Source organism: Pantherophis guttatus, chromosome 1, assembly GCF_059756535.1.
Source record: "Pantherophis guttatus breed Tessera chromosome 1, ASM5975653v1, whole genome shotgun sequence".
NCBI classification, from domain to species: domain Eukaryota; kingdom Metazoa; phylum Chordata; class Lepidosauria; order Squamata; family Colubridae; genus Pantherophis; species Pantherophis guttatus.
The window spans coordinates 272,173,914-272,200,686 of NC_142063.1; the positions used below are offsets into that span (position 1 = coordinate 272,173,914).

At 36.3% G+C, this 26,773-nt stretch overlaps 1 protein-coding gene across 11 annotated transcripts in view; it reads right to left on the minus strand.

Annotated features, from left to right (window-relative positions):
• PDE10A (phosphodiesterase 10A) overlaps nucleotides 1-26,773 on the minus strand; it is a 125,749-nt gene that overhangs the window by 17,149 nt on the left and 81,827 nt on the right. For 6 of the 11 annotated variants that reach the window (XM_087882876.1, XM_087882874.1, XM_087882877.1 and 3 more), the window contains 10 exons: nucleotides 23,818-23,958; nucleotides 22,388-22,543; nucleotides 17,950-18,000; nucleotides 17,443-17,522; nucleotides 15,159-15,210; nucleotides 13,519-13,661; nucleotides 11,354-11,446; nucleotides 7,178-7,364; nucleotides 2,982-3,124; nucleotides 1,033-1,116 (listed from right to left, as the gene is read on the minus strand). In XM_087882876.1, coding sequence (XP_087739002.1) covers nucleotides 1,033-1,116; nucleotides 2,982-3,124; nucleotides 7,178-7,364; nucleotides 11,354-11,446; nucleotides 13,519-13,661; nucleotides 15,159-15,210; nucleotides 17,443-17,522; nucleotides 17,950-18,000; nucleotides 22,388-22,543; nucleotides 23,818-23,958 — 1,130 coding nt within the window. The remainder of the gene's footprint in view (nucleotides 1-1,032; nucleotides 1,117-2,981; nucleotides 3,125-7,177; nucleotides 7,365-11,353; nucleotides 11,447-13,518; nucleotides 13,662-15,158; nucleotides 15,211-17,442; nucleotides 17,523-17,949; nucleotides 18,001-22,387; nucleotides 22,544-23,817; nucleotides 23,959-26,773) is intronic. The other 5 variants (XM_060692322.2, XM_087882875.1, XM_060692321.2 and 2 more) reach the window with 1 other exon arrangement.

Sequence of the window (26,773 nt, forward strand, 5' to 3'; positions counted from 1 at the left end):
TACTTTGAATATATACAGCATCTACTGGGAAAATCAAGAATGTGCCCAACCCTAAGAGTGCAACTGGACATCTCTAAATTTGTAAGTGCATTTTTTTCTGACCTTGATGTTTGTCTTTATTCTTCCATCTTTGAGAAAAATAGAGAAAAGGTAGTTTTTTCCACTTTCAATATAAAATATCACTGAGAACCTCAGCAGTAGAACTATTTTCCTTTTTTCAAAAGGCCCTAGATTTATTACTGATTAGTCTTTATAGCCCATATGCTACTTTTCTCACTCATGTTTGTCAATCCAAAGGAGTGTCTCCTTGTTGATCTTAATTATTCTTCATCCATCTTCTAGGGCTAGATTACAAAATTCTGACCATAAATCTCCCAGTTGCCAATGTCAGTAGCACAATGGGACACACAAGAACAGAGACACTCTGCAGCCCCAGGGGGGAAGTTAATCAAGAGTTCATCCAACATATTTACATCCCAGTTTACTGAGCTACTCTACCTAACTTTCCCAACATAAAGTCTTCCAGAGGTTTTGAACCAGAGCTTCCATCAGCCAAAAACACCCTGGCCATCAGCTTGGCAATTGAAGACATTTAGGTGATGGAAGTTGTTGGTGCACAAGCAATGTAGTCCATCCCCACCAAAAAAAGTAATTCAAACTACCGGTAATTCAATTCTTCAACTACACAAGAAGCTATACATAACTCAATACTCATAACTCATCTTATCTAATGTACTTTAGTCATTGCCTCTATATGAAAATAATTCTTAATCCAGTCACTCCTGTGAACTAAAAACACAACTTGATACAATACAAGATTTTACAGAATTGAAGATAAACTGTTTTCTGAGAGAAAAACAGAATTCACCCTTTTATAGAATAGAATTTGTAGAATAGGAATGATAAAGTAGAACTGGAAATAGAATTTCTAATCCCTTATGCCCAAATCAAATAACATTAGAGCTCCAAAAGCTAATACAAATATTTCTTTAAAAATATTTTAAAAGTGTAAGTTTAAAAAAGAGATCATACCAGCCTGCTCCACAACTTTGATGAATCATATAGATGAAAATTGCTGGCCAAAAATCTTCATAAGGACCAATGTCAAAATGGAATCTGTTAAAATAAGAAATATAAAATTAGGAGAAATAAAATTACTTGTATATATGCTAAAAGTATAAATATACACAGTTTTTTCTTTTCAACATTAAAAGTCTCGTCTCTCAAGTAGCAATAATGCATATTTGATTCATACTGGCTTCTAACAGAAATATGCAGAAATATGTAACATCTCATGCATTAATGAATTTAGTCCTTTATAAAACAAAACAAAAATGGATTGCTGGAACTTAACGAATGAGACCATTTGTGTGGGAAAAGAGAATATTGGCACATCAAAGAGGGGCACTTCCATAGCATCTATCCCCAATCTCCCAAATAATTTATGTACTATTTTCAGACTATGAATGGAAGGGATGAAGAAGTCCACTTCCATCAGGCACATTATCTATCTGTCTTGGATCCAATTATATGTAAGTGCCCTGACGATATATGCAAGTGCCCTGTTTATTGAAAGCATGATTTAAAAATAAAGTCATATTTCTAAATTCCTTAGCTGAATAGAGAATAGAGTCTTTACAACACCTAAAAGAACTTAAAGAACCATCTACTACTCACAAGGAAAACCCATTATGGAGTATCCCACCAAAAAATTGTAAAGAAAGCTTTGAAAAAGAAAAAGAAAAGCTGCATTAAAGTGTGATGAATAAATATTTAGAAATCAGAATATTTAATTAGAATAAATTATGGTAATGATAATGAATAATTATAATAAATCATTATCTTGATTATAATGAATAATCAGGAAAACAATTATCAAACAAGTTAATCCAAAGTTCTCAGTTAAAGTGCAAATACTTTTTTTCTTTGGAGAAGTCTTTAATGTGGGAAAGGTGGAAAGAAAGAGAAGAAGATAACCAGCACAAGACAGATGGACTCAGTTACAGTAGTAATGTGTGCATTGTCTGAAATCCAGAAGGGCAAAGTTGGAGACAGATCAACCTGAACAATGTCTATTTAGATGGCCACTAAGGATTGACACTGACTTGATTATACATAATCAATAATCAATTATAATAAAATATACTTTTGATTATAACAAATGTCTACCATATTTAGGTGGTACCAAATAGTAAATGTGTCATAAACAATGTAAAATGAAATAATGCAATCCAAACACCTCACATTATATTTTATCTTGTTATTCAGTTATATTTTGTAATCTCAATATCCATAACCTCACATTAAGGATCAGCACGATAGAGCTGCCAATTGTGTGGATACTATTTGTCCCTGCATTGTTCTTGTGTACAGCAGATGTTCTATTCCCATTGCCTGAACTTAATAATAATAATACCCGGGTGCATTAGAAACATAATAGTGTGCTGCAGAGATTTGAAATCAACTGTTCTGTTTACACAAATGATTAACATATCACGGTTATTATGGAACCATGGGATACTCCCAACATATCTGAGCATCTGCATATTTATCAGGACATACACTTGAGGCATTATCTGCCAATCATAACAATAATCAGTGAAGTACTTATCAGCAGTTTCCTTGCCATTAATTTCCTAGTGAGATACAGACTTAAAGGAAATCTCAATACTGAAAAAGAAGCTAGACAGGTGAAACTGATATTTATAGAATATTTCAACCCATTTGAAATAATAATAGGACAATTGTGTGTCTGTGTTGTGTGTGTGTTCATGTGTGTGAAGGAATATTCCTTAGGAAAAGATTTGAGGAAAGGATTAAATTACCCCCACAATGATCCAATCTCCTTCCCTAATTGATTGCAGCTATCTATTACAAGACATCCATATCAAAATATTTGGGCCTTTAACAATAACATCTACTACATTCACAATATTTATCAAGGTTTGCTTCAATATCAGTAATATACTATAAAAACATACTCTTCAATTTCTCTGCAGAGATGTGATGGGAGTTTGCAATCCATTAGATTTTTCCATTCTTCTGCTGTACAAACACTGTGATATGAAAGCTTCTCCATTGTTACCCGATATATACATTCTGAATGGTGAATTCTGTGATACATCTGAAATAATGGTTTAATGAAAGTAATTTTTATTTCCCCTTATTTGAACAAAATTCCTAAGGGTTTCAAACTAAAAGGTTATTTCTTGTTAGTTACACCGATCCAAACATGCCATTTCATGTGCAGATAGTAACTGAAGAAGATCAGACAAAGATGAAAGGTGCATCCTGACATTAAGTTAAAATCCAAGAAGATACTGGAGATATTCCCAAATTATAAGAATCTGTAATACTAGAAGATAACATTAGATCAGCATTCTGTTATTACCAGTCTGAATTGATAGAATAGCTGCAGAAATATGGCAAGCAACAAAAAGAAAATCTGAAAACTTTTAACCAAAGTATATCAGCGAATCTGGCCAGCAGATGGGAAGACATGAGTTTACTTAGGAGGCTTAACAGAGTGTGCAAAGTATCACAAAATATTATTAATTTTCTATGCCTATAAAATAATGCTTAGGATCATCCAACTCAGACTGCCTTTTAGGACCAACTATTAACAGTAAATGAAGCAATGGACAAGAATGAAATATGCTGTATTTTATGCTGGAGGCTAAAATATATGAAAAGTGGTAGTAGGAATTGGATATGTCTAGTTTAATGAAAAGAAGGACTTGGGGTAATAGCAATATTGCAATATTTAAGGGACTGCCACAAAGAAAAGGGGATCAATCTATTCTCCAGAGCACCCAAAGGCTGGACAAGAAGCGATGGAAACTGATCAAGGTAAGAACCAATCTAGAACTAAGCAGAACAGCAGTGGAATGACTTGCAGTGGAATGACTTGCCTCCAGAAACTGTGGGTCTCCAACACTAGAGGTTTTTAAGAAGAGATTGAACCCCTATTTGTCTGAAATGGTATAGGACAGTGATGGCTAACCTTTTTGCCATCGCGTGCCAAAAGCAGGGGGAGAGCGGTGGGTCACATGCACGTGTGCCCACATCCATAATTCTATGTGCCCCAATCCCCCGTGCTTCCCCCGTTTTTGGCATGCGATGGCCCGGTGGGCCCGGTAGGCCCGTTTTTCGCTCTCCCCAGGCTCCAGAGCCTTTCTAGGAGCCTGGGGAGGGCAAAAACAGCCTTCCCCCCCCAGAGGCCTTCCGGAGGCCGGAAACAGTGTGTTTCCTGACTTCTAGTGGGCCCAGAAGGCCCGAAAATCAGCTGGCCGACGCACGCATGCGTGCCGGAGCTGAGCTCGCGTGCCCACCAATACGGCTCCACGTGCCACCTGTGGCACCCATGCCATAGGTTTGCCATCACGGGTATAGGATATCCTGCTTGAGCAGAAGGTTGGACTAGAAGACCTCCAAAGTCCTTTCCAACTCTGTAATTCTATTATTCTGTACAGATAGCCCTTGACTAACAACTTTGTTTTGTGATCATTTGAAATTACAATGCACTGAAAAAAGTGACTTATGACCATTTTTCACACTTACAACTGTTGCAACATCCCCAGGGTCATATGATAAAAATTCAGATGCTTGGCAATTGACTCATATTTATGACGATTGCAGTGTCCTGGGGTCATGTGATCACCTTTTGCAACCTTCTGACAAACAAAGTCAATGGGGAAGATAGATTCACTTAACAACGGTGTTACTAACTTAACTGCAGTGATTCACTCATCAACTGTGGCAAGAAAAGTCATAAAATGGGACAAAACTGACTTAACAACTGTCTCACTTATCAACAGAAATTTTGGGCTCAATTGTGTCATACGTCAAGGACCACCTGTACACCAACACTTAGTAGGGTAGTTATGAAGGCCTTGGAAAAGATATTAAGATGCTGGAATGCCTTCCCCTACAAAGATCAGAATTGGGCTTTTCTGTGTGACACTTTCACAATGTGAAAGTTGGACTTGGAAAATGTAGGATATAAAGAGGATTGTTGTTTATGAACTTTGCTTTTAGAGAAAACTCCTGAAAAAACTATGGATAACCAAAAATAGACAAACAAATTTATTTATTTATTTATTTATTTATTTATTAATCAAATTTCTATACCGCCCTACTCCCGAAGGACTCAGGGCGGTGAACAGCCAAGATAAAATACAGACAATACAAATATTAAAAATCCCTTAAAATTATTAAATATTTCGGCCGAAACACAGATTAAAACACCCAATTTATAAAATCACGAATTAAAAAATTTAAAATTTAAGAATTTAAAAGAGGGGAGTTAGGCCAGGCCAGCTTGTTGAAATAGAAAAGTTTTGAGAGCACGGCGAAACGTGCGCAGGTCCGGGATCTTCCGTATCTCTGGGGGGAGCTCGTTCCAGATGGTAGGTGCCCCCACAGAGAAGGCTCTCCCCCTGGGGGCCGCCAGTCGACACTGTTTGGCCGACGGCACCCTGAGGAGCCCCTCTCTATGGGAGCGTACTGGTCGGTGAGAGGCTATTGGTAGCAGAAGGCGGTCTCGTAGATACCCCGGTCCGATGCCATGGAGCGCTCTAAAGGTGGTAACCAAAACCTTGAAGCGCACCCGGAAGACCACCGGGAGCCAGTGCAGCTCGCGCAGGAGGGGGGTCACATGGGAGCGCCACGTCGCTCCCATAACCACCCGCGCGGCCGCATTCTGGACCAGCTGGAGCCTCCGGGTGCTCCTCAAGGGGAGCCCCATGTAGAGAGCATTGCAGTAGTCCAAGCGGGAAGTGACAAGAGCATGAGTGACCGTATTTAACGAGTCCCGATCCAGAAAGGGACGCAACTGGCGAATCAGGCGGACCTGATAAAAAGTCCCCCTGGCCACGGCCGTCATATGCTCTTCTAAAGACAGCCGTGAGTCCAGGAGGACACCCAAGTTGCGAGCCCTCTCCGTGGGGGGCAATGACTCGGCCCCAATAGTCAGTGATGGCGCCAACTGACTATATCGGGATGTCGGAAACCACAGCCACTCGGTCTTGGATGGGTTGAGCCTGAGTCTGTTTCTCCCCATCCAGATCCGCACGGCCTCCAGGCACCGGGACATCACTTCAAGGGCATCATTGGGGTGGTCCGGGGTGGAGATGTACAGCTGAGTATCGTCAGCGTACTGGTGGTACTTCACCCCGAAACCACGGATGATCTCACCCAGCGGCTTCACATAAATGTTGAACAGAAGGGGCGAGAGGACCGACCCTTGTGGCACCCCACATACAAGGGGCCTCGGGGTCGACCTCTGCCCCCCTGTCAACACAGACTGCGACCGGTCAGAGAGAAAGGAGGAGAACCACCGTAGGACGGTGCCCCCCACCCCTAACTCCTCTAGCCGGTGCAGCATGATACCATGGTCGATGGTATCAAAAGCCGCTGAGAGGTCTAATAGGACCAGGACAGAGGAACAACCCCTGTCCCGAGCCCTCCAGAGATCATCAACCAACGCGACCAATGCCGTTTCCGTGCTGTACCCAGGCCTGAAGCCTGACTGGAACGGATCCAGATACGACGATTCATCCAGGTACTGGGGGAGCTGTCGCGCTACCACACTCTCAACAACCTTCGCAATTAAGCGAAGGTTGGAGACTGGACGATAATTTGCCAACACTGCCGGGTCCAGGGAAGGTTTCTTGAGGAGAGGCCTCACCACCGCCTCTTTCAAGGGTAATTGAAATGGGTAATTGAAAAAAATAAACCCAGAGTTTCCACTTGAGGCACAAATAATCAAAATCAAATTATCATACTTTGTGTACTTTATGTGAAAACCTAACTCCCCATAGAAGTCTATAATGGTTAAGAGATGGAAGGAAAGAGAAGAGAATGATAAGCAGCAAGATGATGGACTCTATTAAAGCAATGATGGAAGACCTGAATAACTAAGTTTGAAGTAAATCATCCTGGAGAAAATTGTTTGATAACTAAAGTCAACACTATCTCATTGGCACATCATCATCATTATCCTCAACAAAGAAATAAAAATGTTTAAATATTTTAAATCAAGAACTTAATACAAACAATCCCACAATATCAGAATCAGTTTAGTACTTGTAATCACCCAATTATTAGCGGTCAATATATTATATTAAAAATAATGTTATTTTGGTTCATCTTGTTATTTTTCTAGAACAAAACTTACATTAGCACAGTGTAATGCCAAAGCACAAAAGACCGCAAACATTTTAAAATTGTTCTCGTCAGTTTTAGAAAAGGCACTTCCAGTTAGTTTGTTCACCATCTGCACAACACCTATGACACTTCCTCGACTCACAATAGGCATGCATAAAATGTTCCTTGTTGTGTAGCCTGTGTAGAGATCTACCTCCCTAGAAAATAGAAAGAGAGAAAAGAATAAGAAAAGAAAAACCAGTCATTCATTTCATGGTAATGCATTCATTTTATTAACAATAGTACTGAACATTTTTTAGCAAGTAATCCAATGACCCCTTGGGAAGTCACATAGATGTGTATGTGCAGTCAACCTTCCTTCACAAAAGAAAGGCTGTCCTTAGATTTTAACAGATTAACAGAGTTTGAAGGGACCTTGCAGGTCATCGAGTCCAACCACCTGCCCAAGCAGGAGACCTTACATCTGCCTCTACCTAGGATCAAACTCACAACCTCCTGAGCTCCACCTCTAGGCCACCAGGTCTTGGAGGCCAGCATAAATCTTTATCACCAGTTGCTACTCTAGTGGATCTAACACCCCACTCCTTACTTTTCACCATAATATCTCTTGGAAAGTCAGTAAAGGAGGCTGGCCCATAGAAGCAATATTTTCCTTGTTGTAGGAAAGTAAAGATAATTGAAAAAAAAAAAAACATGTGTGAAGGAAACAAAAAAAGTAACCCCACCATTTCATAACACATGAATGTTAGGATTCCTCTGTTCCTATTCAAACTATTTCATATACATTGATTTGTTAAAATACACACAACAATTTTGCAAAGTCAACAGCATTATTTCTATACTTCAAACAGGATTAAAGCACAGACAATATCTAAAGTCACTCTGACTTTATTATCAGCTTTGATTTGATCCAGAAACATCCTAATGTATACTTCACCACAGAAATTTTCCAATTAATAAATAATTCCAATAGTGTATAGGATATACATATTAAGTTGTCTCTGGCACTTAGGGATGCGAAAATTTTTGGGAAAAATAATAATATAACTCATTAAGCCAAAGCAGAGGTGTAAATAAGTGGTTTATCCTAATGAGAAACTACATTTTGTACAGTTTTATGAATCTATTAGACATGTAACATACATATGACAAATTGGCAAACTTAGGCAGAAGTTAAATGTAGTATACCTCAAAGATTTCAAAGCCTATGATTTAACCACCTCATTAGCTGTATATTATGAATATGTTTTTCATTTACAAATGTATGAGCTTTTCAAAAATCAAATAATTAGCATTCATTCTCCTGGTAACAATACTTTAAAGGGACAATATAATTCCCATATTAATTCATAAAGAAAACAATCTTCAGCAAACATGCATCAGTTTTAATGCAAAACTATAAATATATTTTATTTTTAGTTGGTAGCTGGAGATTATTCACATTAAAGGAAACAGCTGCTTTTTTAAAACAATCTATGTCTTAAAATGATATCTATGAACACTTCCTGTTCTTAGGTAAATATGCTCTCTAACTTTGATCAGGGTTCCAATTTTATATCCAGTGTTGGAAAAAAGAAAATCTTACCTGGAAATGTTGCTCTTGTGGGAGGGCATTTAGTTCAGAAAAAGTCCAGCCTCTGATGCTGAATAGGCAAGGCTAGGAAGCATTTCCTAAGGAGGTAGGACTTCTTTAGATCTCCAAGATAATGCCAAGGTAGGAGATTATAATAGGCAAATCCACAAAATAAAAAAAAAAACAAGTTGCTTGCTAAAATAGAAGAACTGGCCATCTTGATCAATAGTATCAATGGTTAGAGAGGATCAGGATTGTCTCACAGGTTGGGCAAAATGATTTCCTGCCTATGAGAAGAACTGAAATTCAGTACATACGAATTTCCTTTTCTCCCCTTATAAGCATGAGGACATTCACCTCAGGGATGTCAAAAACAACAACAACAACAACAGGATAATACATCACTTGTTTAACTACCTTCAAGATATCTGAAGGAATAAGCCATGATTTCCTCTAGAAGTGGATAAAATATTCTGTATTCTAATTCCCAAAGAACAATGACTGTAGACGATTTGTTTTTCAGGGTTCCAGAGGAAAATGAGAGCAGATTAGTTTAAAAGTTTGGGTTAGAGTTTGAGTCCCTTCTATATAGAATCCCTTTTTCAGAGATGTCCTATGTAAAAAAAGACAAGACTACTGTTGATGAACTGATGGAAGGCAAGTGGCAGATCACTGAAAGGGAAATTTCTGTCAAGCTATGAGTCACATTATTGATGTTCATCAGCATCTGAGATCTGTATTATTGACATTCTTTGATATCTGAAGGTTTCTGCAAACTGTGTTCCTCACATGCTGATGGAAGAGATAAAAGCTTAAGAGTTGAAATTTGCCACCAATTGTCATCAGAATTTAGGTGAGGAATTTCTTCATAGCATTGTGGCAAGCTAACAAAACATAGTCTTATTGTTATGATTCAGAAATGAAGGATCAGTCCATGAAATATCATCACAAAGTTTCACTTTCAAAAATTCAAAACTCAGATTTGGTAAGTAAAAATCTATGGTTACAGTTTTTGGGACATAGATGGTGTTATTCACATAGATATTTTTGAACCTGGCATTGCTATCAATGCTACACTGCAATGCTCAAAACTTCAACACAATGATTAAGCACAGTTCAGAAGCATAAGAAGAGCATTTTGTTGCAGAATGATTAAGACTTGGTGTCTGGTTCTTAAATCTCTAGAAATAACAGAATGTTGATTCTGAAGAGAAATAATACAATAACCAAATAAAGAGGAATTCTGTGGGGAAAAACTATGTCTTTTTTCTTTCTATTATTCCTTTAATGCCTGAGGTGGGGTAAAAAGAATGTTCTCCTGCCTTCTAGATCACTATCAATGCTGCTCCATGTGTCTACAATCTCAATTGTTGGTACGAATGAACTCTTCATTAAATATTAAAGAAGGATTCTGTTCAAGAAGTGCTTCCTCTGACACAAAAACACACATAATTTTTTACTTGTGTGGGCCTCCAGACTGAAGGACAAGAGAAGACAAGGTGAAATGTTTTGTAGGAACTTAAGACTCTTGGCCAGTTGAATTCAAATCCAGCATTTCCCAACATTAGGGGAGAGATGAAATGGCCAAATCAATAATGCTCCACAGCATGAAAAATGGAACAGAAATTATGGTGGTTACATATGAATGTTAAAATGTTTCTCTCCACTTACTTTTTTTTTTTTTTTTTTACTTCTGGTTTGCACACATGCTCTTTCTTTTAATGTATTTCCCTCATCTTCTTTCAAGAGCTCCAAACTTTTTTCCCTTGATTAAGGGAAGGAAAACTCAGGGTGTCTAAGAAGAAAGCTTGCTTCCAAAGGTAGCCCTTGTTAGCCTTTTCCATCTAATCCTATAGACGGGACATTTCCAGAACTGAATGCGCTCACACCTATGAGGGGAGAAAGCTATAAACATTGCTATCAGACAAAAAAAAAAAACTATCTTTAAGAATTGTTAGTCCTGGTTTGAGCCACATTTCTTCTGGAAACTGGATACACTGGAAATAGCAGAAACATTCTTATCATAAATTTCTGTTCTGTATAGAAGACATTCCTTAACCTTGGGATGGCACTACAAATACATTGGCTGGATTTTTAAAAAAAGTTTCTTGAAGAGAAATGGCTGATTTGCTCTCCTAGAGCAAGCATCCTTTTAGTCCCTGGCCTGGAACAGAACAAAACTATATATCTATGCCACAGAGTCACAAAGGTGCTTTCCAAAAGACAACTGGATTGCCTTGTTTTTTCTTGAAAACATTTCACTTCTCATCCAAGAAACTTTTTCGCTTTTGAGAATGAGAACTGAAGTAGCTTCTTGCATGAGAAGCAAAATATTTTCAAGGAAAAACCAAGAAGGTCCATTTGCCTTTTGAAAAGCCCCATTGGGACAATCATGACCTGGATGATTGAGAATCTCCATAGACATTTATGCCACTGAGACTTTGTAAACATCAGCATGTCAGAGCATGTTTAACTTGAGATACCATCCCAAAACTAAGAAATGTCTCTGAGAGAGAAGAGAATTTGTCTTACTTAAAGAACTACAATCATTTTAAAAATTAAATGCATAAAAATGCATCAAAAATGTGTGCTGAAAGCCTAATGAATTCCTACCTGTTAAAACGTGGATCTGCATAGGCATCAGGTATGTTGAGGACTTCACCAGTTCTTGCTACCTGACCAGCTATTCCTTTTTCAATAGAAAATCTGCATATATGTAAAGAGATACATCCTATTAAAGCAATATGCTGATATGAAACAGTAACACTTGTAACTGATGAATGTCATTCATCACTAGATAGTATTTCACAAACTGGGACAAAAGGCAAAGTTAGAGCTATTTCCTAAGAGGTGAGTTATCCTATACACAAATTAATAAAGTTAAGAGCTAAGCAACAATATCATTAACATCTCACTGAGCAGGATCTGCTCCCAAAGTACTTTTATATTAATGAAGATATTTTAAGAATACTGTTTTCCCTGAGTCAGGTGCCCTCATGAGTCACCTCATTCCCGAAAGATTTCCTGGAAAATATTCTGCATAATGATGTTATGCTAAATTTGTAACGCCTTGTGAAATGACCAAATACTCACATGGGAACCCAATAGGTTTTCTTCTCCCTGAATAGATTCCACAGATTATATTTAGATTAAAAGTCTGTATTTTGTTAAAACAGTAGGTAGGGATATCACTTTTGCCTAGACTCTGGAGTGGAAAGCCTTAAATAAGCCCCTAGGATTCCTAAGAGGATTGACACGGTCAATACACATTTTCCATGTAGCATTTAAAAGGGGGGGTGTCTCAAAAATGTACCATTAATTTGATCCCCTTGGAAAATACAAAGGGTTTGCTCTCCTCTGGTTTTAGCCCCTCTGAACCGAGTCTTAAACAAGAGGAATTTCAAAAAATAATACCAGGTTTTTCAAGAAAGACTTTGGAATCACTAAAAAAATAGGCTATATTTGAATAGAATAGAATAGAATAGAATAGAATAGAATAGAATAGAATAGAATAGAATAGAATAGAATAGAATAGAATAGAATAGAATAGAATTTGTATTGGCCAAGTGTGATTGGACACACAAGGAATTTGTCTTGGTGCATACGCTCTCAGTGTACATAAAATAAAAGATATGTTAATCAAGAATCATAAGGTACAACACTTATTGATAGTCATAGTTACAGATTAGCAATCAGGAAACAATATAAATATAAATCGTAAGGATACCAGCAACAAGGTTACAGTCATACAGTCATAAGTGGGAGGAGATGGGTGATGGGAACGATGAGAAGATGAGAAGATTAATAGTAGGTGGAAGATGGTTCCATGTTATGAAATTAAGGAGGAAATTATGAAAAATGCATTGCTTATTCAGAGAATGGGGGAAATGGTTTTCTATGCCACCAGTAATATTATAGTACATAATGCTAAGAAATTGCTTTTTCAATCACAGAACCAATCTCTATTACTAAACAACTATTTCCCATCTCCATCTAAATTCCTAAAGTCTCTGGAAATGCAGATAGATATTCTTTAAATTGACAGAACATAGAATCATAGGGCTGGAGGGTACCTCAGAGGTCTTCTAACCCCCTACTCAAGACAAGAAACCTTATACCATCCCAGTAAAATCATTGTCCATTTTTGAAAAACTCCAATGATGGACCATCCACAACTCCGGGGGGGGGGACTATTTCAGTGATTAATTCAGGGGTACACTGGTATAATTTTAAATTGTTTTTTAATTGGGTTACTGATTTTAACTTTGTATTGTATTGTGATTTGTATTGAAGTTGTCATTTTGTAAGCTGCCTTGAGTCCCAAGGGAGAAAGGCGGCATATAAATCGCAATAAATAAATAAATAAATAAATAAATAAATAAATAAATAATTGTTCTCATTGTCAGAAAATTTCTTGATCAGCCAATTATGAATCCATTTGGTGGTTGTACTGTCTATCCCACATTTATTTATCTTATCAAGAAGTCTGATGTGGTCTACTTTGTCAAATGCCTTACTGAAGTCCAAGTATACTATGTCCATAGCATTTCGCTGGTCTTTATCAAAGAAGGCAACAAGGTTGTCTGATATGATCTGTTTTAACAAACCAATGCTGGCTTCTATTAATCACCTTGTTCATTTCTAGGTGCTTACAAATCCTCCACTAACTTCAATGAGAATGAAATCATAAGGATGATGAAAACTGTAACAGAATCTGTAAATACAGACAGAAGTTGAATTAAAGTATGAAACGTGTAAAAACAGACTACTCTTCTTACCTTATTTCTTTGGTCTTCCTGAAGACAGGCTTCCCTTCATGTACTTCTCCAATATCAAACAAGTCTGAATACAACTCATTGTTCTTCTGATCTACCTGGAAGAGTGCACAGCGGTCTGCATTCACCAGGTTTTTTGCATATATCTACAAAGAGCAAAGCTGGATTAACCAAAGTGGGCATGGGACAAGACCAAAATTGTCTTATATACTAAGAGTAATTAACCTCAAAACATATACAATTTCTGTCTTGTTTATGGAGCTAGGTAGCTGGTTATATACTGTAGACATGTTCTACTTACCTGTGATTTCATGTTGAGAGACTTACTAACTTGGATTAAACTATTTTCTCCAAGATCAGGCTTTACAAGTCTATAATCGTGGAAGATGAGGTTCTAAAACCTCTCAATCTTCACAAATATGGTACATAAAAACTTCAGATGTTGTGAATTTTAATCTAACTAAAATATTTGATGATTCAAATGGCAAATGCAAACTATTTTTTTCCTTGTGATAAAAAGTCACTGCATTATACCACTAGTAAATAATATAATGATTTGAAACAGAAGGATATTTAAACAATATTTGTATTTTTATATATAATACAGATTATAATACTGATAATCTTTTTTGCCAAAAGCATGGTGCCAATAAAAAGATATATTTAGCTCAAATTACATTTCTTTCCCAATGACATATACACTATTTATATAATGAAAAAGCAAGCTGAAAGAAAGTAATTTATCACTGTTTTTATATAATGTACTTAAACAAATAGTCAAGCAAGTTACATATATAAAGTTACTATTAAGAGAATAAATAAAAGGTTCAGTTCAACATGTAAGTTTGAGTCTCTACCATTTAAGCATTTAAAGAGCTCTAGAGACACATTATTGTTGCTAGACTTTTAATTATTGAATTTAATACTAATTTTACATCACATATTAAAGTTTTGTTTGTTTTTAATGTTGTCTCCTGCTGAGAGTTTATTTAAGTAAATGGCAGGATATAAATGTTATAAACATTTAATAATCAAAAGCTCCTCTTCATGTTTTGTTAATTCTCCTTTCCTCCGATCCCATCTCTGTGAAGTTCTAAAGAGACCTCCAACTTGCTAGAGTTTATCTACTGGTGGGACAAGGTTTACTAAGGAAGGGAAGAATTTGCAAAAACACTTTTTTCTGAGACAGGAAGAATTCATGAAAGTAGCTCTGCTCACATTTGTTCCAAGCTACTGTTGGCAAGTGCTTGTTGTTATAGAGTAAGTTACTCCTAAAGTGTCTCAGATTCATTTTGAAGCATATGAAATAATTTTAGAGACAAATGTTATTTTGCTTTGAATCCCACCATGCTATCTCTACCGTTATTTATAGCACTATCATTTTTTCCAGGTAACATTACATCAAAGGTTAAATATCAGATCCATAATCACATTATTAAAAATTACCTAGCTGCTCTTCCCACTTTGAAAACTTGTATATATGTTTTATATTGTTTGTTAAAACTTTAAATTCTGAAAGCATAATTGCTGAATGAAGGAGAGACATATATAGGTCAGAAATAACAATAACATAACTTTTGTATACCGCATTTCAAAGATTCTGTGACCTGAATAATACTGAAATTTAAGTAAAAGTTCCTTACCATTATATTTTCAAGTAGAGAATCTATTGCAACTATGTTATCAAAGTAGGTTCTGTAGAAGAAGGGAGAAAACCAAATTTCTTATTGCAATGAAATTCTTTTCAAACTTTATCATGATCTAGATTGTTTTAAATGTACCAATTTAAAAGATTTCTTTTACCTATTTCAGAAAGCTTACATTATAAGTTTTCTTACTGATCTAATTTTCTAGGTACTGGGCTCCAAAAGTTTTCTCTAACAATGAAAGGAGTATGAATCATATATAATACACCAAAGATTGGTACACCAAAGCAACTACTAATCCCTATGAGTTTCCAATGGGAATTTGGGATTTCTCCCAAGGAACTGATTAAAGTTCCATCACCTTGACAGCACTTGTCCAACTTTGAGTGCAATTTTATCAGCAGATGCCTAGAATATTCCTTACAGAGGTTATCCAGGTGATCCGGTGGCTTGCTGTAATGGCTTGTGGGAATGACCTTGGGAGACCGGGAAAGAGATGCCGCCTAGGGAACAATCAGATAAAAGGGACCATAGTCCATAGCTGTATGGTTGACAAGGGGCTCAGGAGAGACTGTCCCTAAATTATCAGTTTATTTCCTATTTCCTATTCCTATTTATTTCCTATTTCCTAAATTCTATTCATTTCCTACTCAAGAAATTTGGTCAGGTTTTAAATCAATATCTGACATCATTGTCAGATGATACTGGATGCAGGGGGAAAAAATCCTAAATAAAACAAATGTAGATCTGTCAACCCAAATACAGATTTGGGGGTGTATGGAATTAATACATAAACTTTCTTGATCTAGAATATCTGTTTGGAATGGTGTCTGTGTCATGGGTTCTTTTTTAAATCATACCAAATTAGATTCAAGAAAGACACAAAGCATTGAATCCTGGACCAAGTGGTTTCTTAGATCAACCCTGACTGCTCTTTAGAAGGCCAGATCCTGAAGATGAAACTCAAATACTTTGGCCAACTAATGAGAAGGAAGGACTCAATGGAGAAGAGCCTAATGCTGGGAAAGATTGAGGGCAAAAGAAGAAGGGGACACAGAGAATGAGGTGGCTGGATGGAATCTCTGAAGCAGTAGGTGTGAGCTTAAATGGACTCCAGAGGATGGTAGAGGACAGGAAGGCCTGGAGGAACGTTGTCCATGGGGTCGCGATGGGTCGGACACGACTTCACAACTAACAATAACGTAAGTGGGGGGACTTTTTATTTTGAAAACCAAACATATTCTATAAAGGTGATGTTCAGTAAGATTTCTCTCTCTCTGCGTGTGTATGTGCACACGCAAGCATACATGTGCATGCATGGGCCACTTCCTCTAATCCCTATCGTATATTTTTACAATTAATATTACAATATTTCCTCTATATTATACTATTACAGTAACTATTACTATGTAATTGACTATGTATTGACTATGTAATTGACTATATATATATCAGAGTTTTCTTCTTACAAAACCTATTCAGTCTTTTTTCTTCTCTCTGCAATTCTATCTATTTTTTCCACCCTCTGTTAATGGCCCATTTGTAGAACACTTGCACCTTTTCAGGTTGTGTTTCAGCTTGCTGGGACTTGGTTCTTATCTGGGCTGTCCATGTCCTCTGAAGGAAAAGCACCTTCTTCCTTTCTTTTGGCTGCTGCATCTTGCAATTTACTAGTGGCTGCAGAACTCTAAAGAGAAATGTGATATAGTGTCGCACCCTAACCCTCTATTCCCATCCTGTCCTGTCCCCTCTCCTCCCTCACCTGTGTCAAGGTTACAGCTTTATTGTAGACTGTATTATAGAATATTATTTGAGTGGAAATAATATTGCCTATTATAAAATAATGATCATATGGACCTGTTCCTAGTTATAATTTATGAGTATATAGGTGGTTCTCATTTACGGACCATAATTCAAATTGGCAATTATTATTCAAATTGGCATTGATCATTAATCAATGCTATGTGAAGCCATGGCTGTGTTTATGATATTGTTTTAGCTTTCCTTTGCTTTACAGACCTGCAAATGTTGGAAATGCGAGGATTGGTTGCAAAATTACTTTTTCAACATCATCATAACTATGAACAGTCATTATATGAGGCAGTCACTAAATGAAGACTACCTGTAATAACCTCTCCTTATTCATATCATATGAAACTGCACAGTGAATACCCTTAAACCAATTTCCAGAGCAATGAATAAACCACAATAAATATATCTATACTAATTATTTAAAAATAATCATAATATGGCTGTAGAGACTCACTTTCATGTCACTTACTTTGATACGTCAAGCAGGAAGTCATTCAGTTCAGTCTGTTTGGCCAAACCCTTGGATACCTGATGCAAATGTTGGGAACACTATTGCTTATTTAAGCAGAAGGACAGAATCAGAATGAATCTACAAACATAGCTATTACCTGTCTAGGATTTGCTAAGAAGAAATAAAGCAAGGAAATACATATATAAAATTCAAGCCTCACATATGTCGTAATTCAATTTGAGGTTAATTGTGGACATATGTATGCTAATAACTTTAATTATACATTTGGAAAATGACACTGACTTGAAAACTACTCCCTGCTTTCTTTTTTTCCAGAAAAGTGGAGTATTAGCTCAAAATGCAAACCTGATCTGGACTGATCTCAAATTAGAAGGTGTTATTAGAAATAAAAGACCTTCAGCTTAATGTCCATCTTTTTTTTTGCAATATCCAAATACTACAGCACAAACTAATAATATTAAATTATTCTTTTTAGGAAAATTAACATTTAATCCAGAGACTTACCTCTATTTGATGCATTGCTACTGAAACCCACGCAAGGTTTGCTACTGCAACCTGAAAAAAACCACAAACTTTTGTTTACTTGGAAGACAACAAAAATTGTGTTTTGAAAATTCTAGCAACGTTTACCCATATTTGGGTTATGAAAGCAATAATGAAGGGTATGCATTTAGTAAAAAGGTTTACCAGTTTAAATGACATCTAGATAACTGGGTTACATTATTTATGTTATTTATTTTTCCATTAAATGTTACATTTTTATTATCTATTTGATAAATACACTATTCAAGTTATCTAGCAGAAAATTAAAATAAGAACATGAATTAAAACAATAATGTTAAAATATTATTATATAAAAGACTATCGAAGTGTGCAAAACCTTTGGGAGCCATCTTGTCTAAAATATTCCCTACAACATGGGTGGGGAACTATGGCCCTTTTATGACCAATGGCTGACTCATAAATTCTGTAAATTGAAGTCCACAGGTCATACAGGGACCAGAGTTGCGCACTCCCGCCTTACATGTTTCTGAAAATGTTCTGATTCTCTTCTACCTGTAACAAAAGTGTTCCAGATTCAAAACAGGCAATGCCTGTAGTAGGGTTGGAAATGTAAATGAAATGCTTTTATTTAATATAGTTGATCATTTAATACAAGATAATAGCTGCTCCCACCTCATAGTCTTTATGGAAAGATAGCAGTACTTAATCATATTAGTGTCCATGGGGAGCCCATATACACCGCCTCTAAAATGCCAAGTTATTGAATCAGGGTACAGGGGACTTCCAGTTTGGCATCGAGGCGAGACAGTCGGGGAAATAGCAGGCTCTGATGAGTCCCGCGAAAACCCTGGCTGCTGAACCACAGCCGATGGGTCTTCGGACTGGAACCATCCTGCAGGGACAGGGTAGAAAGAGAGGCACCTCGGACGACCAAGAGGAACAGACAAGTTCCTCGGAGGTTGGAGGGAACTCTCTGTGAGTTGGCGGTGACGAAGCTGGGACAATCGGATTAAGAGAAGTGCTGGAGGAGAGTGGAATGGAATGGAGCTCTTTGAAGCCAGTGAGTGACAACCAACTGAGGCTTGTAACAACGTTTAGAGCAACATTCTTTAAACTATAAGACTCCTAGCTATAGAACAGTGGCTAAGGAATACGGGGGCTTAGAAGACTTTGAAATGCAACTTTTAAAGAGACAAAGACCCAACAAAAACTGAATTTTGAATAGGATTAATTGGAAAAGTTAAACACAGAGACATGGTTAAAAGATTGGACAGAGTTTTAAATTTGAACTGAATTTTAATAAAAAAAAAAGAAGAAGAGAAGATTTGATATTTTTAAAGTTGAAAAGGAGAAGACTAATCAAGAAGGACTGTTATACAATTGAAACAAAATGGATACTTGCGTGACTAAGGGAAATTGTGGATTGCAAAGAGACACTTTCTGGTTTAAAAAGGAACACTGTAACTTGCTTTTTGTTTTGAAAAATTGTGAACTCTACAGATAATCATCGTAGGAATTGGCGGAGGATAGCTTTTTTGTCTACAGGCGGCTTGACTTTGATGAAAAGAAGGGGGAATTATAATGGAACTTTTGAAATTGGTATAAATATTAATTTAAAAAGAATAAACTGGTGCAGGAATTAGAGAAGGAACAAGTTGATCTATATTGCTTGGAACAGAAGCAAAAAAAAAGAATTAAAATGACTTATGGAGGACAAAAGTAGAGAATACTGAAACAGAAAGGAAATACATGCCTGCAGACAAGAAAATGAAGAAACAAGACATACGCAACTGGAAATAAAGAAGATAAAAACAATGTTGTTAAAAATGATTAAGCAAAATATAGGCGAATAGTAATAATAAAAAGGAGGTGTTTATAGATGATATTGCAAATAACAAAGGATTTTGATTTATAACATAACTATATGGGGATTAATAAGGATTAATAGAAATATGAGAGGAATAAATAAATATTTAAAATTGAAAAAATGGAAGCTAGAATATATGAGAAATAGATTATGTTAAAAGAAATTTATTAATGCATATAAGGATGTATTTGAAATAAGACTTATGTCTCAATGTTAAATTGTTATAAAAAAGACAATGACAATGTGATTAAATATGAATAAGTAATGTATAGATGGATTGAAGCAACAAAAAAGAGATTGTTGGGAAAACAAAGATGAATATGCTGGGATTAACAGTGAAATTAAGATGATCATGTTGGGATTAATATCAAAAACAAAGATGATTATGCTGGACTTAACAGCAAAGAAATAAGGATGATTATGCTGGGTTTAACAGTAAAAATAAAATGATTATGCTGGGATTAACAGCAAAAACAAAGATGATTATGCTGGGTATAACAGTAAATATAAGGATGATTATGCTGGGTTTAACAGTAAAAATAAAATGATTATGCTGGGATTAACGGCAAAAACAAAGATGATTATGTTGGGTGTAATAGTAAATATAAGGATGATTATGCTGGGATTAATAGTTAAAATAAGATGGTTATGTTGGGATAAATAGCAAAAATGAAGATGCTATGTTGGGAGTAACAGTTAAAATAATTGTTTAAACATTGATAACAATTGTTATGATTTGAATATTTTTATGGTAATTTGTGGAGATTTGAAAAAAGTTTCCCTTAAAAAGGTGTTAGTAATTGTACAAATTTATGACTGGATCAATGCTTCGTTCTGAAAAGATGTATTTTATGTTTATGTTTTTTAAAAAAAAATTCAAAAAAATAAAATAAAATGCCAAGTTACCCAAAGTCAAGAGTAAAAAAATGATATGGAAACAAAAAGAAAAAAAACCCCTTGGTTTAACCCCTTCCTATTTTATTTGAAATGCAACTCAGATGCTACCACCACAATATCCCAAAAAAGATCTATAGTATTATCTATGCCTATAACTTGTTACAAGTCCAAGACACACATCACCAAACTCTGACTATTTGGAATATTACAAATAAGTGCTTTGTAATAGATCCTATGCAACATTCCATTATTAATGTGAGAAGTAGGACAGAAGGGAGGGAGATATTGGATAAAGAAGTGCTCTCCCTAAGGAATCCCATCTTGTTCTGTGCCTTGCTATAATACAGGTTGTATTATACAGTACATCTATGTATCTGGCAAAGACACCTACAAGTAAAATGGCAAAGAGGATATAAAGAGGATACTTAAAGCCAGCTTGGTGTAATGATTAAGAATCATTGATGGAATGTAGTCCAGATTCCCAGGAGGGAGAGAATACATTCTAGAGAAGCAAGAGACAACTCAGTTCAGATAGTTGGTGTGAGAGAAAAGAGGTGAATACAGCTCCTCCCTAACTGTTCCTAGAGTATATGCATCACTTGCTTTGGTTTGGCAAGATTCTGTCCATAGGTGTGCAACCATTAAAAAAAAAATCTGGTTGGAAGAGTCATGTGTCTTTCTTGCTTTTAGAGCCTGACATCAGGATAGAAACCAGGAGACCGTGAGTTCTAGTCTTGCCTTAGGCATAAAGCCGGCTGGCAGACATAGGGCCAGTCATTCTCTCTCAGCTCAACCCAACTCATAGGGTTGTTGTTCTGGGGAAAATAGGAAGAGGGAGGGGTATTAGGTATGTTTGTTGCCTTAAGTTGTTTACAAAAAAATAATGAAGGTGGGATAAAAATCAAATAAATAAATAGAAGAGGGACAAAAGTGCAGTGCCCTGATATTAGGGTTGTGCTCCTTCTTCAGGCTGAATTCAGAAGTGAACCAAATATATCACTACAATTCCCTTATGGAATATTACATTTTTCTATGCCATGGTGCTGCCAGAGTCATCCTGTAACAGAACACATAGTCCCAAAGTCTTTGTGCTGGGCATAAGAGGTTTTCTCTGGCTTTTTCATGTATTAAACATACACCTGACAGTGAAATGGGCAGTCATCCACGTCTAAAGAGAAAGCAAGGCTGGTCATTGATAAAATCTGCCCTGAGGAAGAAATATAACCAAACTGAACAATGGTAACACTCCCTGCCACATGTAAGATTCTGCCACGTTACGACATTATTTGAGGCAAGGAGACAACTGGATCTCAATTGGTGGTGGGTCAAGTCAGCATGTGGTATTATCTGACCCTTTGCTTCTATTTAATAACCTTGGCATGGCCATCAGGAAAACTGTTTCTTCTGATTGCAACACTGATACAACTGGCAAAGCCAAGTAGTGTGTGCAAAAAGCGCTAAGGATCAATATCAACTGTATGACCAAATGAAGGGTGTTCAACCTATTTTCTTAGGCTCATCATGCCAGTGTATGAAACTTTACTCCTGATCTAATGTATCTTGGTAGTCTCATTTAGCAACTGAATATCCTCAATATAATTTCCAGCCACAGAACTACATGTTAGCTGCATGGAATTATATATGAATATGCTCACTGCTACATTTAAGATTTACCTCTTGGTGACTGAGATGGAAAGTTTCATTACCCCATTTTCGATAAAGCTCCAGGATACCAATTAGATCTCCAAGCACGGTCACAATTGGCAAACAAAGTACAGACTTGATACGAGTCCCTGATTCCAGCCCAGTTCCTTTCGGAAACCGTTCATCCTAGAAAGGCAAGCGCTGTTTTATATTAATGATATAATATTTAGTTCATTTATAATGAAACAGTTTTATTAATAACTGGATAGCTAAATATTTAAGCAAAAATTCACTGATTCTCTCCCAGAGATTCTGTCCAATGCTGAAAAGTAGAACTTAGAATAACTTTATTGCAAAACTGTCAAACTCATGTCATCATGGCGGCACCACATGATGTATCGGGACTTTTTTCCTCTTTGCTAAACCGGGTGTGGGTGTGGCCAGTGCGTGGCACATCCGGCCCATGGGCCATGAGTTTGACAGCCCTGCTTTATTGTCACTTTAAATGTACATTAATCAGCATACAGTAAAGTGAAATTTCGTTGCATACAGCTCTCAAAGGGTCACCGCTTCCAATATACACTACATAAACATGACAAAAAATAATAAAATAAAAATATGCATGTAATGTAAATAATTATAATAATTATAATTTAATGTAAAACACTTGATGCTAAATTGTGGCAAAAGAATTGTAATCATCATCACCATCAAGCTTTAACGGCCAGTGCAGAAAGCACATTATGTTGATAAGATGCATAGAGAAATATATGGACCCTTCAAATCAAATGATCTGCATTGGTCAGTGACTTCTCTTCAGCACTGTTCTTACACATAAAAAAGAATGGGGGAAACTCTTTTATTTATTTATTTGTATTTGTTTGTTTGTTTGTTTGTATTTATTTATTTATCACATTTTCTAAACCACCCTAAGTGACCATGTTTGCAATGGACTTGATTGGTTGTAGTGAATTTCTCCTCTTTCTTTTTCTGACAGTAGCCCTTAGTTTTTACATCTATATAATTTTATTCACTGAATGATAGTCTTGTTATACAGCATACATATTTATCAAATAATGCATGCACTTTAGTCCCATGCTGATAAAACAGCATTTGCTACCAAACTTTCAGTCAAGTTATGAAAATGGGAGTTGCAGCAAAATTAAAGGCAGAGAGATTGAGAATGCAAATGCAAATGTAAACTGAGGAATTTGGATACAGGTAGCCATTGTTAAGAGATTACATTATTTAGTGACCATTTGCAGTTACGACAACTATGAAAAAGTAATTTTGTGATCAATTCTCACCTGTACAACCTTCACAGCTCTGTAAAGCAAAGGAAAGCCTGTACAGGTCATGAGCACAGTTGCTATTTTACTTAGCAACCGATTCACTTAACAACTGAATTACCAGACCTAATTGCAGTTGTTAAATTATTTTTAAGGAAGATAACCATTTACCCCCAAAATATCTTCTATTAATAGTGTTTTCTTAGATTTGGCTACATGAGCAGATATTGTGGTGCCGTATTTAACTGGTCCTACAGGAACAAGTACTGGTTGTCCATCCTTCACTCTTGGTGGTGTGAACATGCAAAGACTCTGAATAACAAAAGGGGGAAAAAGAAAATCCAATTAATTTGTTCCATAATAAATCATTAAACACATATGAAATCAAAATCTGACAGCTCATGTTCAATGTTCAGGCTGCTAAAAATATGACAAAATTTTTTGTTTTGTTTCAAGTAGATCTCTTGCAGCCTGATGAAGAGTAAGACTGCCTATGTGAATCAATCCATTATTACATAGATTTCTAATTCATAATTAATATTCTATATGCCATAATGATCATCTGAAAGCTCACAGCTTGTACCTACCTCAAGCCTTATAGAATTCTGTACACTCAAAAAGAATTCCAGTTACCTATGGGACAAACTGTCTCTATGACTTCTGCTTGACAATGTCAGAGCAAAGCACTATCACTTTGTGGGACCTTCTCAGTAATAGCATGTGCCCTTATGCATGCCCTGAGACTCATCTGATCCTGACCTTTTAGAGCTTCCATAACTCCCTTTTTAGACCTCGTAATCCCTTAATTTTGGGCGACTGGATGGAGCTGAGCGTTTACCGGCCAGATGCCCTTCCTGATGCCAAGCAGAGTTCTCAATAGATATTTTTTTCTTTGCACCCTAGGAGAGAAACATCTTCTGCTACCTAGGATTGAATTCTCAACCTTCTGAGTGGGAGGCGAGCATCTTTACCACTAGGCCACCACGCCACTTACTTTTAGAGCTTCCATAATAAAAACTTAAGGTTTTTTCAGGCTCTAAGATAGGAAAAATTGGCTTGCTCTACATTAGTAATCTAGTAGGAAATCTCTTTGTACAGATAGTCCTAGACTTAAGGGATCAGAATTTCCATTGCTACACAAAGCAGCTGCCACACCTGATTTTACAAGATTTTTGCCATGGCTGTTAAGTGAATCACTGTAGTTGTTAACTGAATCAAGCAATTCTTAAGCAAATCCAGTGTCCCCCATTGGCTTTGCTTATCAGAGGTTGGTTGGGAAGATCACAAACAATGATCTCATGACCCTAGGACACTGTAACCATTGTAAATGGCACATACCATTTGCCAAGTGCCGAGGTTTTGATCATGTGATCATGGGGATGGTGCAATGGAAGTAAGTGCAAGGACCAGTCACTAACTCACTTTTTTTCCAGTGCCATTATAACTTCAAATAGATGCTAAACAAATGGTAGTAAGTCAAGGACTACCTGTACTATTATTCTCTCCCCCCCCCCCGCCGCCTGTTTTCTTTGAGTGTTTGTTTGGTTTTATTTACTTGATGTTATTTACCTGATGTTTTGTAAACTACCTACTCTGTATAAACTATCAAAGATCACTTCGTGATTGAAGTGGCCCAAAGTCAATAAATACAATAAATAAATGAAATATGGAAGTGCATTTGTCTAAATGTCTTACAGTGCTCTTACAATTAAGAAGGTTGGCTTGTTGCTTGTCTATGTTCACTTTCACCTGAATGATCTTGATTTTTATGAATTTACAAAACACTGCAATAGGAGCAGTACTTTTTGAGTTGCTACCAGTGATAATTCTTTAAACCTCATGTGAAAGGAGGGGGGGAATCCCAAATATTTGAATTCATTTATATCACCACAGACATTGCAAATCAGATAAGTTCTTCCCCTACAATATTGAAGATCAACACCTGAACACTAGCAAATATGCTTTGGGTGATGAATACTTGTGTTGATCAATTTCAAAACTTCACTGTTGAGTATTCAATTAAGACCTGTAAGAAGATCAGTATTTATAATCTCTTATTCCCTTTATATCCTTCACTACTTTTCTCAGCATTTCATCTTGAGCAAACAAATCAAGCACGCATTTCAGATTTATATTATTTCTTTGTCATATATATGCATGAGTAGACTCATGAACCTAGTGTTAAAGAACACTTTTTTCTAAGCAGATACTCAACAGTTGCTATTCTGATTCAATCTTAACTCAGTTTTTCCTGTATTTTTCCTTCTCATTTTCTACCATTCCAGTCTCATTACCTCCATTCAATATTGTCACCTAACTGAATAATATTATTCCTGAATCATATTTATATTTATACATTTCTTCAGAATGTACATTTTCCCCAGAACTCATTTCTGATTTCTTCATTACCTGAGCTTCAATATGCAACTACATGCCAACCTATGGATTCCTACTTACAAACCTACCGAATTTCAGTCTGATTCAATCACTGCTGATTCAATCTACCGAATTCCACTCTACAAGCATTTATTCCATTTATAAATCAATTTTATGTTGTACAACTGAAGGCAGTTGTAAAGTGCTGGCCTAATATTTGAAATAAAAAAATTAGATCTTGCTTGTAAGTCCTAATGATGAGTGTGGGTCAAAGCCTAATGGCCAAGAGTAATCTTCTTGGTGGCATCACCCAATATGGAGTATTCTCTCAGAAAAGCTTGCTGCCTCACTTCCTCTGTCACCAATACTCTTAGTTTAAGCAACAAAACATTTCAAATATTCTAGTCTATAGAGATAGGTTAAACACATGTAATGCACAATTAATTTACAGTGTTTTATAATGTATGTAATTCTATATTTACTAGGCTTGTCTATAAGAATAATTGAAAAGAGCTTTCATTGCCAATATGTAAAACTATTGAACAGAAATATGCTGAGAGTTCCAAATAGTTCAATATAAATAAAATAGCTTTAGTGAAATGACAAGTAATTAATCATGTCAGGAAAGTGATAATTTAATGCAATATTGATTATGAAGGCAAATATATGTGTCAGAATGTATGGTGAGAGAGAAGTTCCTGGAGGATGGGCTTCAGCATAAGTCTGAAAGCTCAGAAGGCTAAACCTCTGG